The sequence below is a fragment of the Globicephala melas genome, chromosome 11 (genome assembly GCF_963455315.2).
Source record: "Globicephala melas chromosome 11, mGloMel1.2, whole genome shotgun sequence".
In the NCBI taxonomy this organism is placed as follows: domain Eukaryota; kingdom Metazoa; phylum Chordata; class Mammalia; order Artiodactyla; family Delphinidae; genus Globicephala; species Globicephala melas.
In genome coordinates, this window is record NC_083324.2 from 2,639,565 (window position 1) to 2,653,642 (window position 14,078).

A 14,078-nucleotide genomic window follows, 5' to 3' on the forward strand; every position below is an offset into this window, starting at 1 on the left:
AATTTGTGGAAATTACACAACACACTCAAAAGAACCTTGTACCAAAGAATAAATCACAAGGGAAATGAGAAAATACTTAGAGATGAGGGCAAATGAAACAGGACATACCAAACTTAGCAGTGCTAAGAGGGTAATTTATAGTTATAAATGTTTACACGAAAAAACAAGATCACAAATCAATAACCTAACTTTATACAACTTGGGGAACTAAAAAAAAAAGAACAAATTAAACCCAAAGCTAGCAGAAGGAAGCTGACAATAAAGATTAGAGCAGAGATAAAATAGAGAATAGGAAAGCAATAGAGAAAATCAACAAAACCCAAAGTTGGTGCTTTGGAAAGATTAGCAAAGTTGGCAGACTGTTAACTAGACTGACTAAGAAAAAAAGGGAGACAAATTATTAAAATAGAAGTGAACGCGGAGGCATTACCACTGACTGTGGAGAAATAAGAAGGATTATGAACAATTGTACTCTAATGAATTGGATAACCTGGATAAAACGACAAATTCCTAGAAATACAAAACCTGCCTAGACCGAGTCACAAAGAAATAGAAAATCTGAATAGACTCACAAGTAGTAAGGTGACTAGATCAGTAATCAAAAACTCTGGACAAAAAAAAGCTGTGGACCTGATTGATGGCTTCGCTGGTGAATTCTACCAAATAGTTTAAGAAGAACTTACTCCAAGCCTTCTCAAACTCATCTAAAAAAATTCAGGAGAGAGAACATTTCCAACTCACTCTATGAGGCTGGCATTGCCGTGATACCCCCCAAACATCTCTGGCCCATCTCCTAGACGGTCACCGGGGGATTTTTCTAAAACATCCAGCCAGAGGGAATTCCCGGGCGGTCCAGTGGTTAGGACTCCACACTCACGAGGCTCGGGTTCAATCTCTGATCGGGGAACTAATATCCCACAAGCTGTGTGGGGTGGTCCAAAAATAAATAAAAATTAAAATAAAAACAAAATAAAATATCCAGCCAGATGGTCTTCGCCCAGTGACCTGAATCTGGTTCCTGTAAGATCTTTTAATTTCCTGTTGTAAAGAGAGGCGCAATGGTACCTCCAGAATCAGGCTGAACACATATGCACCCCACCCAAGAGCCTCAGCCCCCCAGGGATGGGCCCCACAGCAGATAGACACAGCTGAAGGGAGTATTAGTGAACTGAAAGGCCATCCTGAGGAAACGGCTCAGGATGCAGCACAGAGCCAAGGAGATGCAAAGTAAGAAACTGGCCCTGAGAGACAAGAAATCTCGGGGTGGGGGGAGGGAAGTGAGGATGGAAGACAGCCACGTGGATGTTCCCCAAGCTGGGAACGGCTTGCCTCCAATCCTCCCTCTGGATTCCAAGGAGGTGAGTCTCCAGAGACTGGTGGAGGGAGGAGAAAGGAGAGAAGAAGGTAGAAGTGAACTGAATGGTACTTCCTGTCACACACTGTTCCACCAACAGCCTCTTCTGACAGGCCCACTGGCTGTGGGTGAGATCTTTGCTCCCATTTCATTCACTGTATCTCACTGGTCTTCATGCCCTTAGGGGTTAGCATACAGAAGGTGTTTATTTTTTTTTTTAATATACTTATTTATTTTATTGACTTATTTATTTTATTTTTGGCTGTGTTGGGTCTTCGTTGCTGAGTGCGGGCTTTCTCTAGTTGTGGCGAGCGGGGGCTACTCTTCGTTGCGGTGCGTGGCCTTCTCATTGTGGTAGTTCTCCTTGCTGCGGAGCACAGGCTCTAGGCGCACGGGCTTCAGTAGTTGTGGCACGTGGGCTCAGTATTTGTGGCTCGCGGGCTCTAGAGCGCAGGCTCAGTAGTTGTGGCACATGGGCCTAGTTGCTCCACGGCATGTGGGATCTTCCCAGACCAGGGCTCGAACCCGTGTCCCCTGCGTTGGCAGGAGGACTCCCAACCACTGCGCCACCAGGGAAGCCCCCAGTATATGTTTAATAAAGACTGCTGAATGACTGAAATTTGAGGCCTGGAGAGTTCAGCGTCTGATCCCTGGTGACACGAGGGAAAGATGAGGAGAAAGGATTTGGATTCAGAGTTGTCTAAATCCAGTGCCTCTGCTCCTTCCATTCCATGGTGCTAAGCAAGATTTTGCTCACGTCCTAGGCCACCTGCTCAGCCTCTCGTCCAGGCTCTCTGGACATCCTGCCGGACAAGGCCCCCAGCCCTTCTCTCTGATTTGGAACCGGCTCCCAGTCCATCCTGGAGGTGAGCGGTCAGCTCTGTTCACCCAGCACAGCAAACATTGCCAGCTGCGTTCAATCACGGTAAGGACGGGCCTGGAAATCTGCATTTTCAACAAGGACACCAGGAATTCTGACTTGGAAAGGTTTGGTGTTCCACGTCCTGGCTCCCAGGGAAGCTGGTTAGTATTTCTCAGCCTCCATTTCCCAGAGCTGAAAAAATGCGGCTAATAATTCGCATGCAGGGGTGGGGCTGGCACAGATGAGGTGAGGCCCCGACCCACGGTGAACACTCGTTAAATGATACTTAATTCCCACCGGTGAATATGAGTTCACTTCAAGGGGTTGATGAGAGCCAGGGAGAGGAAAAATAACTCTTTACCGTGCAGAAAGTCCTTGCATCTTAAATACAGTATCAGCACTCCTTCTGGGGCCTCCACGCAGCTCATCATTCTTTTCAAACTCCAAACTCTGCAAACCTCTCCTCTTTCCCACTAAATAAATCATTAAAAGATTCAAAGTCTGGGCCTCGTAAGCTTCCCCTGGAATGGAGTGAAAAGCAGACACGTGCTCCCCGGGCACAAGGAGCAAAGTCCTACGTTTGCAAAATGGTCAAAAATGAGTCATTTCATTTGTGGAAAATGAATCCATCTGATCTTGCAAATGTTTCGCCTCGGGGAAGAGAAGTGCATGCGAATTCTCAAACAGCCTTCTCCTGGACAAGCAGTTTCCTACTGCTCCGGGAGGCTGAGACAGCCAAGCAGAAAGATAATGCCTCAGATCACTGGAGTCTAAAGAGAAATAACCTCCCCACGAAGGGGCCCTGGGGAGGGTGTGAGCAACAGGGGGTCTCCCAGGGTTCAGTTCCTTAACATTCAGCAAAGAATCCGCTCAGGGCGTCCGTCCATCAATACCTCACTTTGCCAGCCTAACGAAACCCAGACGTCAAGGGTGGCCCCTTGGGCTTCCCTGGTGGTGCAGTGGTTGAGAGTGTGCCTGCCGATGCAGGGGACACGGGTTCGTGCCCTGGTCCGGGAGGATCCTGCGTGCCGCGGAGTGGCTGGGCTCGTGAGCCATGGTCGCTGAGCCTGCGCGTCCGGAGCCTGTGCTCTGCAGCGGGAGAGGCCACAGCGGCGAGAGGCCCGCGTACCGCAAAAACAACAAAAAAACCCCCAAAAGGTGGCCCCTTCTGCCCACTATTTTTAGTGAGGGTTTGTTGTGGACGTAGGGATGTGAAGGATTCTCCACTGACCAAGGTGAATGGTCCACTTTTCTCTTTTCCTCCAAGTTCACGGCCTGAAAACATTTATGGGTCCTGAATCCAATAAAACAAACATTAGCTTGTCCATGTTTTATGTGCAAGATATCACGCTGGGGCTCCAGGGATACCTAGCGATACCAGGTAAATTCATTCCACTAAGGCCCTTGCGGCCTGCCGTGTGCCTGGAAGGTGCTGGCCTACCTGGAAACGACCCAGGGCCACATCCGGGGCCCATTACTCTGCCTGGGGAAGTAAGACAGGGGCTCACATCACTAGGACGCAAAAGCAGCATGAACTTGGATATCAAAAGCAGGCACAGCAGCTACAGAAGGCAAGGATGAAACCGAGCAGGACCCTGCGGGGCTCCTCCTGGGCAAGGAGCCTCTCTGTGCAGCCTGTACGACCTTCCCTGAGTTCCAAAGGGCAGTTCAAACAGTTGCCAATCAGGGCACGGAGGGGATGCAGAGACGCCAAGAAACAACAGTGCAGCCTTGGGGCGGGGTCCTGGTTCCCCTCAGGAGATACACACAACAACATATTTGAGCTCTTTACAGAACTAAAACCCCTACAGATGGAAGACGTCAGCATTCTTCATTCCAGAGAAGACCACCTGAGGTCAGATTAAAGGAACCAGAGAAGCTCATCAAGAGACCACGGAGACCAGATTAAAGGACTACAGGTCCCGCACACACTGTAATCCTTATCAGCAACCCCACCCTTGAACCATTGCTATAAACCTCCTCACCAAATCCTCCTGGGAGGAGACGACACAGTTTTCAAGGGCAGGAGTCTGCTGTGTCCCCCTTTGCCTGGCAAAGCAATAAAGCTCTTCTTTTCTACTTCACCCCAAACTGTCTCTGAGATTCGATTCGGCACCGGTGCACAGAGGCCAGGTTTTCAGCATCAAGGGGTGGAGGGGAGGACAGCACTTCATCCATGCCCCCCTCAATCCCCCCGAGCTGCTGCGTCCTTCAAAGTTTCAGGCAGGCAGCAGCTTGGGGGAATTCCGAGAAAGGCACAGGTTTGCCCCGTGGAGGGGGCAGAGGAAATGGCCCGAGTCACACGGACAAGCCGGAAGGCAGGCAGGGAGTCACTGGACGCATTCAGAAGGCGAGGAGCACCGACGGGTGGGAGCAAGCAGGAGGTCGAGGGGGACTTAGCGGAAAACCAGACTGCACAGGTGGGAGGTGCCGGCCGAGGGGCAACGGGGATCGTGGAGGAGAAGCAGAGGGTCCCTGCTTCAGAGCAGTCCCTCTTGCGGCCCTGAGGGCCGAGGGGCTACGGAGAGGCCACCCGGCGGGGTCTGGGCTCACTGACAGAAGAGACCCCACGACACTCTTCCCTGGAAACCCAATTTTGCAGCTGTGCTGGGAGGCAGCGACCTGAGCATGGGGAGAGGACTGGGACCCATCAGAGGTCATATCTGAGCAGCCTGGCAGCTCCTGGTCCTGAGCAAAGGGAGGGCTGTGTGTGTGTGCGTGCGTGCGTGCGTGTGTGCTGTGCCCACACCGGCGAGCAAAGGGTGTGACATGTGGCCAAGGCCTGATGCCGGCGTCCACAGCCCCGGAGCTGAAACGCAGGATGGAGACGCAGTCCAGACCTGAACACGGCACCTTCAAGTCCTAACGGTTTCCACCCACGACCCAGGAGTGCACACAGCCAAGCGGGCTGGAGCCATCGGGGTGGGGTCCTCAGCCCTAGAAGAGCTGAAACGCAGCCTTCTCTGCTCGCGCCCCCATCAGTTTTCTTCCTTGCCTGGCGCCTGAGTGCCCGGCGTCCTGCCGAGAACCGTCTGGCTGGAGCTGGGAGCGTATGTTCACGCTGCACTCCGCCACCCGCGTCCCGAGGCCGTTCCTGTTCCCGCCAGGCAGCCAAGAGATGCAGCTCCGGGTCCCTGCACACGTCCTCCCCCCTCCCCCGAGGGGAGAACCCTCCTCCCTGGGCCCGGCCCCAGCGTCAGTGCCTTCAGAGAACCACCTTCCCGACACCCCATCACCACCACCACGAGATGCTGAGACTGGAGGTGGGGGACTGGCTGGGCGCCCAAGCTCTTCAGGGCCATTCGCTGGCCACCTCGAGGTTCGCTCATCCTATACACACCTCCCACCGCTGCTCATGGGGAGCCCGGCTGGACCCACAGGTCTCAGGGGACCTTAGTGCAGGGCCCCATCCCAGCCGCAGCACCTTCTGGGTGAGTGTGTCAGCCAGAGAGGGGGGTTCTCAGATCCCAACGGGGCAGGGGACGGGACCTCACCCCCCCATCTGCGAGCCAATCCCCTTCCAGTGTCATTGCACACCCCCAGTGCCGGGACGCTCACTGCTCAGCAACCCACCCTCAGCTCGGACGGCTCTCGATTTTTAATAAGAGGTCATACACGGGTACGGTTCACAGCCCAACAACAGCAAAGGGACTCAGGGGAGGCTCACGGCCACCCTGTCCCTGCCTGCCCTGCCCCCCACCTCCTGAGAGAACATTCTGTGGCTGCCTGTGTCTCCTGCCCTTGCCCCAGGATGTAACGTGAGGCCCACGCTCTCCTGCACCTGGCTCTGTTCACGGACAGCAGCCCTGGGCCTCTTCCCCGCCGGCAGCCGACAGCACACTCCTCTCTCCCAGCTGCATCACTGGGATGTCCCTGAATGCCCGGCCGGGCCTCCTCCTGCATCTCCTGGACACCCTCTGTCCCTCAGAGCGTCTCGCCCAGCCCCTTCAGGCCCTCATCCTTGTGACACTCTGTTGGGTCCCCTTGAGTGTGTGTGCCTCTGCTGCCGGCTGGGACCCTGCATGGCTTGGGGCCACCAGCCCCAGGCCCTCTACTGGCCCCGCCCGTGTCTCCTGGGCTACGCCACAGCCGAGTGCGTCAGGTACTGACTCCAGGGAGCCTCCCCGGGGTGCAGCCACCTTCGCCTCTGCCTCTGGCTCCGCAGGCTGTCCAGAAGACCCCACCCTGCCTGACACTCCCAGCGCCAGCCCCGGATGAGCATCTCCTCTCCCCAGGGGGTCACGGGAAGGTACCTACCATCCGGTCTGCAGCCAGTGGGCCCCGGGGCCCCTGTGGCTCTCTAATTGCCTCCTTGTCTCTCCTTCCTGCCCCCACTCTCTCTACCACCCATTGTCTCCCATCCCCCATGGCTTTCTCGGCCCCAGCTCAAGCCTTGAGACCTGCTGCACCAGCCCCTGGGCTGAGGCACTAACACCCTCCGCGTGGTCCACTCAGAGCCCCCAGCTGGTAGGGGTGGGGAGGCAGAGGGGTCTCCACCGCAGGCCCCAAGAAAGTACCATCAGTCTGCTCCACGCACCCTGGAGAGACACTGCAGTCCAGGCTGAGAGCCCGCGCCTCCACCAAAGTCCCCAGAGACTTGCCCCACCTGCCCAGCCTGGCCTCAGGGGCTGTCTGAGCTGAGACGATTCTGGCCCTACGTGGGTCACAGCCCAGGCAAACCCGGTCACCATCAGCCCCGATGGGAAGGAACCACCACCAGGCGGGGTGACTCCGTGAAGGTCACTCAAGGACCAGGAAAGCCGACGCAGTAAACTGGCGCTCTAGCTCCAGGACCCCAAGCCAGCACAGCACGGCCAAGGTGCCCAGGTGGCGGGCAGGGCTCTGACCTGGCCAGACCCCGTCAGAGAGAAAGCGAAGCACATGGTTTCACCGACGCCGCCCACTCCCAGGACAGAGGCACAGACGGAGGCTGACGACACACGTACCTGACGCTGCGGGAGCTTTCTCCTTCCGACCTGCAACGAGAGAGAACACACGCTTAGAATGCAGACCCTCCGCTGCCGGGGACCCAGGCGAGGATGTTAGACGTGGGGCCCCTGAGCCCCGCTGCCCAGCCTCAGCAAGCTGCCCCCACCCAGCCCCAGGGCCACCTCTAGGAGCTTCAGGGCTCCTCTCCCACCCCCTCATGCCCATCACTTCGAAGGTAATTGTTTTTACAGGAGTTGGGAAGCAACCCCAGAGTTGCAGGAGGAGCTACGGTTCCAGAACTCTGTGTCCAGGCTCTGCAAGGCAGCACCCAGACCAGTGAATGAACGAGTGCGCGTGGGCGCTGCGCTGGCCTTGCTGCTGCCCCTGCTTGGTATTTGCAGCGTGTCTCCCCACTCCCAGCTCTATTTTCAAGTGCCCAGAAATCAATTCCACTGCTTTACAAAGGAGACAAGGCTCAATGTCAAGAAACCAGACAATAAGATCGTATCACGCGCACCTGAACTTTCGCATAGACCGAGAAACACGCGGAATCCATCAACAGCGATGACTTCTGCTCTATAAGCCGAGGGAAAGGGACTTTGGGATTAAACAGCTCAGGGCAAAAGAGGCTGGCGGGCTTCCTGGGCCTGAACAAGCTAAGGGCTGCGAGTAAGCACATTTGGGACTCTAATCCCTGCACATCCCAAACTGGATTTCACTGCCAGAGAGCCTGAGAAATAAAAACACACGCAACCCAAAGTCAGATGACTTTTCTTTCAGCAAGTTGCCTTTCCAGTCATCCTGAAGACTGGCTGCACGGCCCCCTCAGCACGGAAGCCAGGGGGTGGCTTCTCCCACTGAGCCAGGCTGGCTGACCTCAGGAGACCACCCTGTGCCCCTTCCCCCTGTCTGCCGCGTCGGAGAAGATGTTATCCCGGTTGCCTTTCAAGCTGACTGACAGGCCGGTGCAGGACCGTGTCTCCAGGATGCCGGCAGCCGGTGGCTGCCCAAAACGCCATGTACACGGCTCTCGCTGTAGCCACACAACGCCACAGGCCATGGAGCCTGTCTCATCGTCACGCTCAGGTGTCTGTGTCACAGCCACAGGCCACATCCCGTCAAGCCTCGGGTGCCGCCAATGATGACGACGATGAGACACACTCCTTATTCGGTCCTCACTGTGTGCCGAGCCCTGGGCTGGGCCCTGATGCATGTAATCTGTGATTTCCACAGCAACCTGGCAGGTCCAGCACGGTCCCCGCTGAGCACATGAGGGACTGAGGGTCCTGGAGGCTAAGTGCCACAGTCACATGACCGGCCAGTGCCCAGGTGCATTTTGAACCCAGCTATGCAAACTCCACCCTCTTCCTGCCAGGCTGAGCTCCCGACGCAACCTCAGTGGTCAGCAAACCACATTCTGCCGTGTTCAAAGTCTGGGCAGAGGTGACAGGGCTGGTGACGGAAGGGGACACGGGTTTGCAGGTGTGTGACTCCTGATCAGGGACTGGTTACCCAGGGATACTGTCATTTATAAGAAATGTGTATTTACATATTTGGTCTTTCAGATGACCAAAGTGTCACCAAATGCAAGTCCATGTGCCCGACGCACAGTGAATCCAAACAATAGGAAAATGTCGGCGTGTGGAGCAGAGAAAGGTTTATTGCAGGGCTGTGCAAGGAGAGAGGTGGCTCATGCCTTAAAAACCCCAAAGGTGAGCGAGGGGCGTGGCTAACTGTTGAGAACTTCTCGGTGTCAGATTCTTTGTTCTTGAGGTCGGGACCTGGGCAGGGAACGACGTTCCTGTAACCCTCCACCAAAACAAATGTTATTCTCTGTTCTGACAAGAAAGGGCAAGGTCCCCAGGCTCGACTTTCGCCCTCCGAGGTCCAGACCGGGCTAAGAGGAGGGGGTCCCTGTGGGGGCTGGGTACCATGCCTGGGAGCATCCGTCTGGGTCCTCCCGCCAGTGCCCAGGCCCGGCTGAAGAGGCAGATCTCAGCTGGCAGCGCCCTCAGGGCCAGGTCCCCAGACCCTGCCCAGCTGTCATCGCCGAGGGAGCCGGGAGCCCAGGACCCAGCCGGCCCGCAGGCTCCTCAGGCCACGCAAACGGGAGGCGGGGGAGCGTGTGCCAGGTCCCACGGACCGCAACCCATGCAGACTGCTGCCGCCACTATGTCCCGCGGGCGGGGATGGGGAGAGGTTCACCGCCACCTCAAGGCCTGGGCCCGGCCAGTGGGCAGCTGTGGCGAGGGCCCTGCAGGACGCAACCTGTCCCCCGGGACGCCCAGCTCACCCGCCGGCCCGAGGCGGGAGGGCCTGGAGAGCCCCGGGGAGAAGGCCGTGATCCGCCTCTTACTGCGCTCTCCGCCGCGAGGACCGCCGGTGGCGAAGGGTGGCTTCTAACCGCGGAGCTAAGGGTGTCGCGGTAACCTTCCCGCTCTCAGGGTCTCGCGGTAACCTTCCCGCTCTCAGGGTCTCGCGGTAACCTTCCCGCTCTCAGGGTCTCGCGGTAATGGTTTTGGTTGCTCAGTAAGGACCGAGCGCTATGGGTCACGCGCCTGCCCAAGCCCCTATTACAAAAATATGTTTCTCACATGCAACTGGTCTTCATCCACAGTTTCCTGCTCAAAGCTTCCAACACCCTTGGAATTTCCTGAGAGATAAGAGCAGTGGGAGCCGCACAGAGGGGGACAGAGCCCCCAGTTTGCCACTCAAGCACCCAGGCCCACTGTCACAGGCGGATGAACCTGGGCTCCCCTGGCAGCACCCAGCCCGCCCCTTGCTCTCACCAGCGGCAATGAGACAGCAGGTAGTTCCCAGCTGCCTGAGTGTAAACCCCTGTCCAGAAGGACCCTGGACTCCCTCCAGGTGGGCATCAGCGCCCACCATCACGGCCACACTGCCTCCACACTAGCAGGTGATGAAGACAGGAACAGACCTTGTGCCCTCTCCCCCAGGGGCCGAGACAAGGTCAAAGCAGCCCTCTGTCAGCTGGAGAGTCGCCAAAGCCGTTCTCAGGAAGCCCTGGCAAAAGCCGGCACGGACGGGTGAGGTAGACTGATGCCCGGAGGAGCAGGTCAGTAAAGCTGCCTGAAGCCCCCTGTCTCATGCAGAGGGAAGGGTGGCTTCCACAGGAGACGATGCATCCCACGCCCGGAGCGCAGCAAGGGCCTGGCACCCAGCAGGCTCCATGGCAAAGGCTGCTGTGTGAACCCATGATGGCGTTGGCCCAAACCTCACACACTAAAAGCCACACACAGCAGAGTCACATTTACACCAAGGACAGCACATTCAGAGGACCCTTAGAACTCCAGGGCATATCGCTGTCAGTCCTAGGACAGAAGGAGCAACGAAGAACGCAGCGGGGGTGGGCAGATGAGGCCTGTGTGCGCGTAGACGTGGCACTACCGTGGACTGGGCAGCAGGCAGCGAGCACCCCAGAGCCCTCTGGTTTCCTGCCCATGAATGGGAACCAGGAACGGGATGACTTCCTAAACTGGCAGGAATGGCGGTGAGGTCACAGAAGCAGTCTCATACCTCTTAACCCAACCTCAGGGGACTGTCCCCAGTGGGTCATCCAGGGCCAGGATGAGGCGTTACATGTGTGATGCTCAGGTCAGAGATGCCTTAGTTTGGGATGCTCTAGACACACCTGGAGATAAGGATTCTGGCACAAGGAATTTACTTGGGAGGTGAAGGCAAGGGAAGTGAGAAGACAAAGAGAAGTTGCCTAATTATGGCTGTTATCAAGCTGCCCCCCACTGTGGGAGCCTCCACTGCAGGCAACAAAAATTGGTCCACCAGGGAGCCCTGGGGGCCAGTGCAGAGTTCCCACCCAAGGAGTAAGTTGCTGCAGTCCTAGCTGAGTCTGCTCCTAGGGGACAGTAAGTCTCCACACTCCAGCCTGCCACACAGGAGGCCAAGGGGTCTCCAGCCTCAAGAGAAGACCCCAGGCAAAGAGGTGCTGGCGGTTGGAAGTGAGAGGCTGGGGTGAGGGGCTCTGCAGCCAGTGCTCCCTGGCCTAAGAGAGAGCCCTGCCGTCCTTATGATAACACCATGGATAACTGAGCCGCCATGTGGACTTCACAATGTCAAGGGTACAAGTGATCATTTCATCCTCTTGTTTCACTTCTGTGGTGGACCCTGCAGACTGACTCATTCAACATGTGTGCCAACCCCTCCTTCCATGGCTTGCATAAGTTAGCCTCTGGAAAACTGAAATCTATATTTCTCAGACACCCTTGCATCTAGAGTTCGGCAGGTGACCTGAGTTCCTCTGGACAGATGTCTATGTAAGATTTAAAAGGTGGAAGCAAACAACACAGGGTGGTGGAGGGATGGGGCTCCTGGCTGGCAAGGAACAGAGGGGTCTGGGCCTGAGCATTACAGAGAGTGGGGTTTCCATGGCAACAGGGTCAGGTGGGGGTAGGCGATTGTCCAGGCTGTGTTGTCCCTAGCTATGGGGCATCCAATCTTGGTCCCCTGGTAGTCCTGGAATCTCAGTCCTAACACCCAGGAATAAGTCCTCTCCTGCTCAAATCAGAAAGAGTGGATTCTGTCGTCTACAACTAATCACTGTGACTGATACAAATTCAGATTCTGAAATCACCTCTATTGTTTTTCTTGTGTGGAAGAAATACAGAAACGTTTAAGCTAAACAAGTAAAAATCATCTGTAATCCACCACCTGGAGGTACTGAAACACACTGAGACACATAGTAATCAAATTGGCAAAAATTAAAGACAAAGAAAAATTATTGAAGGCAACGCGGGAAAAACAACAAACGACATACAAGGGAACTCCCATAAGGTTAACAGCTGATTTCTCATTAGAAACTCTACAAGCCAGAAGGGAGTGGCACAATATATTTAAAGTGATGAAAGGGAAGAAGCTACAACCAAGATTACTCTACCCGGCAAGGATATCATTCAGATTCGATGGAGAAATTAAAACCTTTACAGACAAGCAAAAGCTAAGAGAATTCAGCACCACCAAACCAGCTCTACAACAAATGCTAAAGGAACTTCTCTAAGTGGGAAACACAAGAGAAGAAAAGGACCTACAAAAACAAACACATAACAATTAAGAAAATGGTAACAGGAACATACATATCGATAATCACCTTAAATGTGAATGGATTAAATGCTCCAACCAAAAGATACAGGCTCACTGAATGGATACAAAAACAAGACCCATATATATGCTGTCTACAGGAGACCCACTTCAGACCTAGGGACACATACAGACTGAAAGTGAGGGGATGGAAAAAGATATTCCATGCAAATAGAAATCAAAACAAAGCTGGAGTAGCAATACTCATATCAGATAAAATAGACTTTAAAATAAAGAAAGTTACAAGAGACAAGGAAGGACACTACATAATGATCAAGGGATCAATCCAAGAAGAAGACATAACAATTATAAATATATATGCACCCAATATAGGAGCACCTCAATACATAGGGCAGCTGCTAACAGCTATAAAAGAGGAAATCGACAGTAACACAATAATAGTGGGGGACTTTAACACCTCACTTACACCAATGGACAGATCATCCAAACAGAAAATTAATAAGGAAACACAAGCTTTAAATGACACAATAGACCAGATAGATTTAATTGATATTTATAGGACATTCCATCCCAAAACAGCAGATTACACTTTCTTCTCAAGTGCACAGAGAACATTCTCCAGCATAGATCACATCTTGGGTCACAAATCAAGCCTCGGTAAATTTAAGAAAGTTGAAATCATATCAAGCATCTTTTCCGACCACAACGCTATAAGATTAGAAATCAGTTACAGGGGGGAGAGAAACGTAAAACACACAAACACACGGAGATTAAACAATACGTTACTAAATAACCAAGAGATCACTGAAGAAATCAAAGAGGAAATCAAAATATACCTAGAAACAAATTACAATGAAACCACAACAATCCAAAACCTATGGGATGCAGCAAAAGCACTTCTAAGAGGGGAGTTTATAGCAATACAAGCCTACCTCAAGAAACAAGAAAAATCTCAAATAAACAATCTACCCTTGCACCTAAAGGAACTAGACAAGGAAGAACAAAGAAAAACCCCAGAGTTAGCAGAAGGAAAGAAATCATAAAGATCAGAGCAGAAATAAATGAAATAGAAACAAAGAAAACAATAGCAAAGATCAATAAAACTAAAAGCTGGTTCTTTGAGAAGATAAACAAAATTGATAAACCTTTAGCCAGACTCATCAAGAAAAAGAGAAAAAAAAAAATGTTAGGGCTTCCCTGGTGGTACATTGGTTGAGAGTCCGCCTGCCAATGCAGGGGACACGGGTTTGTGTCCCGGTCTGAGAAGATCCCACATGCCGCGGAGCAGCTGGGCCCGTGAGCCATGGCCGCTAAGCCTGCGCGTCCGGAGCCCGTGCTCTGCAACGGAAGAGGCCACAACAGTGAGAGGCCCGCATACCGCAAAAAAAAAAAAAAAAAAAATCTAAAAATAGAATTACCATATGACCCAGAAATCCCACTGCTGGGCATATACCCAGAGAAAACCATAATTCAAAGAGACACATGCACCCCAATGTTCACTGCAGCACTGTTTACAATAGCCAGGAGCAACCTAAATGCCCATCGACAGACGAATGGATAAAGAAGATGCGGTACATATATACAATGGAATATTACTCAGCCATAAAAAGGAACGAAATTGGGTCATTTGTAGAGACGTGGATGGATCTAGAGACTGTCATACAGAGTGAAGTAAGTCAGAAAGAGAAAAACAAATATCGTATATTAACACATATATGTGGAACCTAGAAAAATGGTACAGATGAACTGCTTTGCAGGGCAGAAATAGAGACACAGATGTAGAGAACAAACGTATGGACAAACGTAAGGGGGGAATGTGGTGCGGGGGCGGTGGTGGGATGAATTAGGAGATTGGGATTG

General features: G+C 53.4%; 1 protein-coding gene across 5 annotated transcripts in view; it reads right to left on the reverse strand.

The window, feature by feature from the left end:
• Nucleotides 1-14,078, reverse strand: part of IQSEC1 (IQ motif and Sec7 domain ArfGEF 1) — a 330,236-nt gene that overhangs the window by 229,904 nt on the left and 86,254 nt on the right. For 4 of the 5 annotated variants that reach the window (XM_060307267.1, XM_060307268.2, XM_060307272.1 and 1 more), the window contains exon 2: nucleotides 7,163-7,192. The exons of the other annotated variant lie outside the window; for it this stretch is intronic. In XM_060307267.1, coding sequence (XP_060163250.1) covers nucleotides 7,163-7,192 — 30 coding nt within the window. The remainder of the gene's footprint in view (nucleotides 1-7,162; nucleotides 7,193-14,078) is intronic. 5 annotated transcript variants of the gene reach the window in all.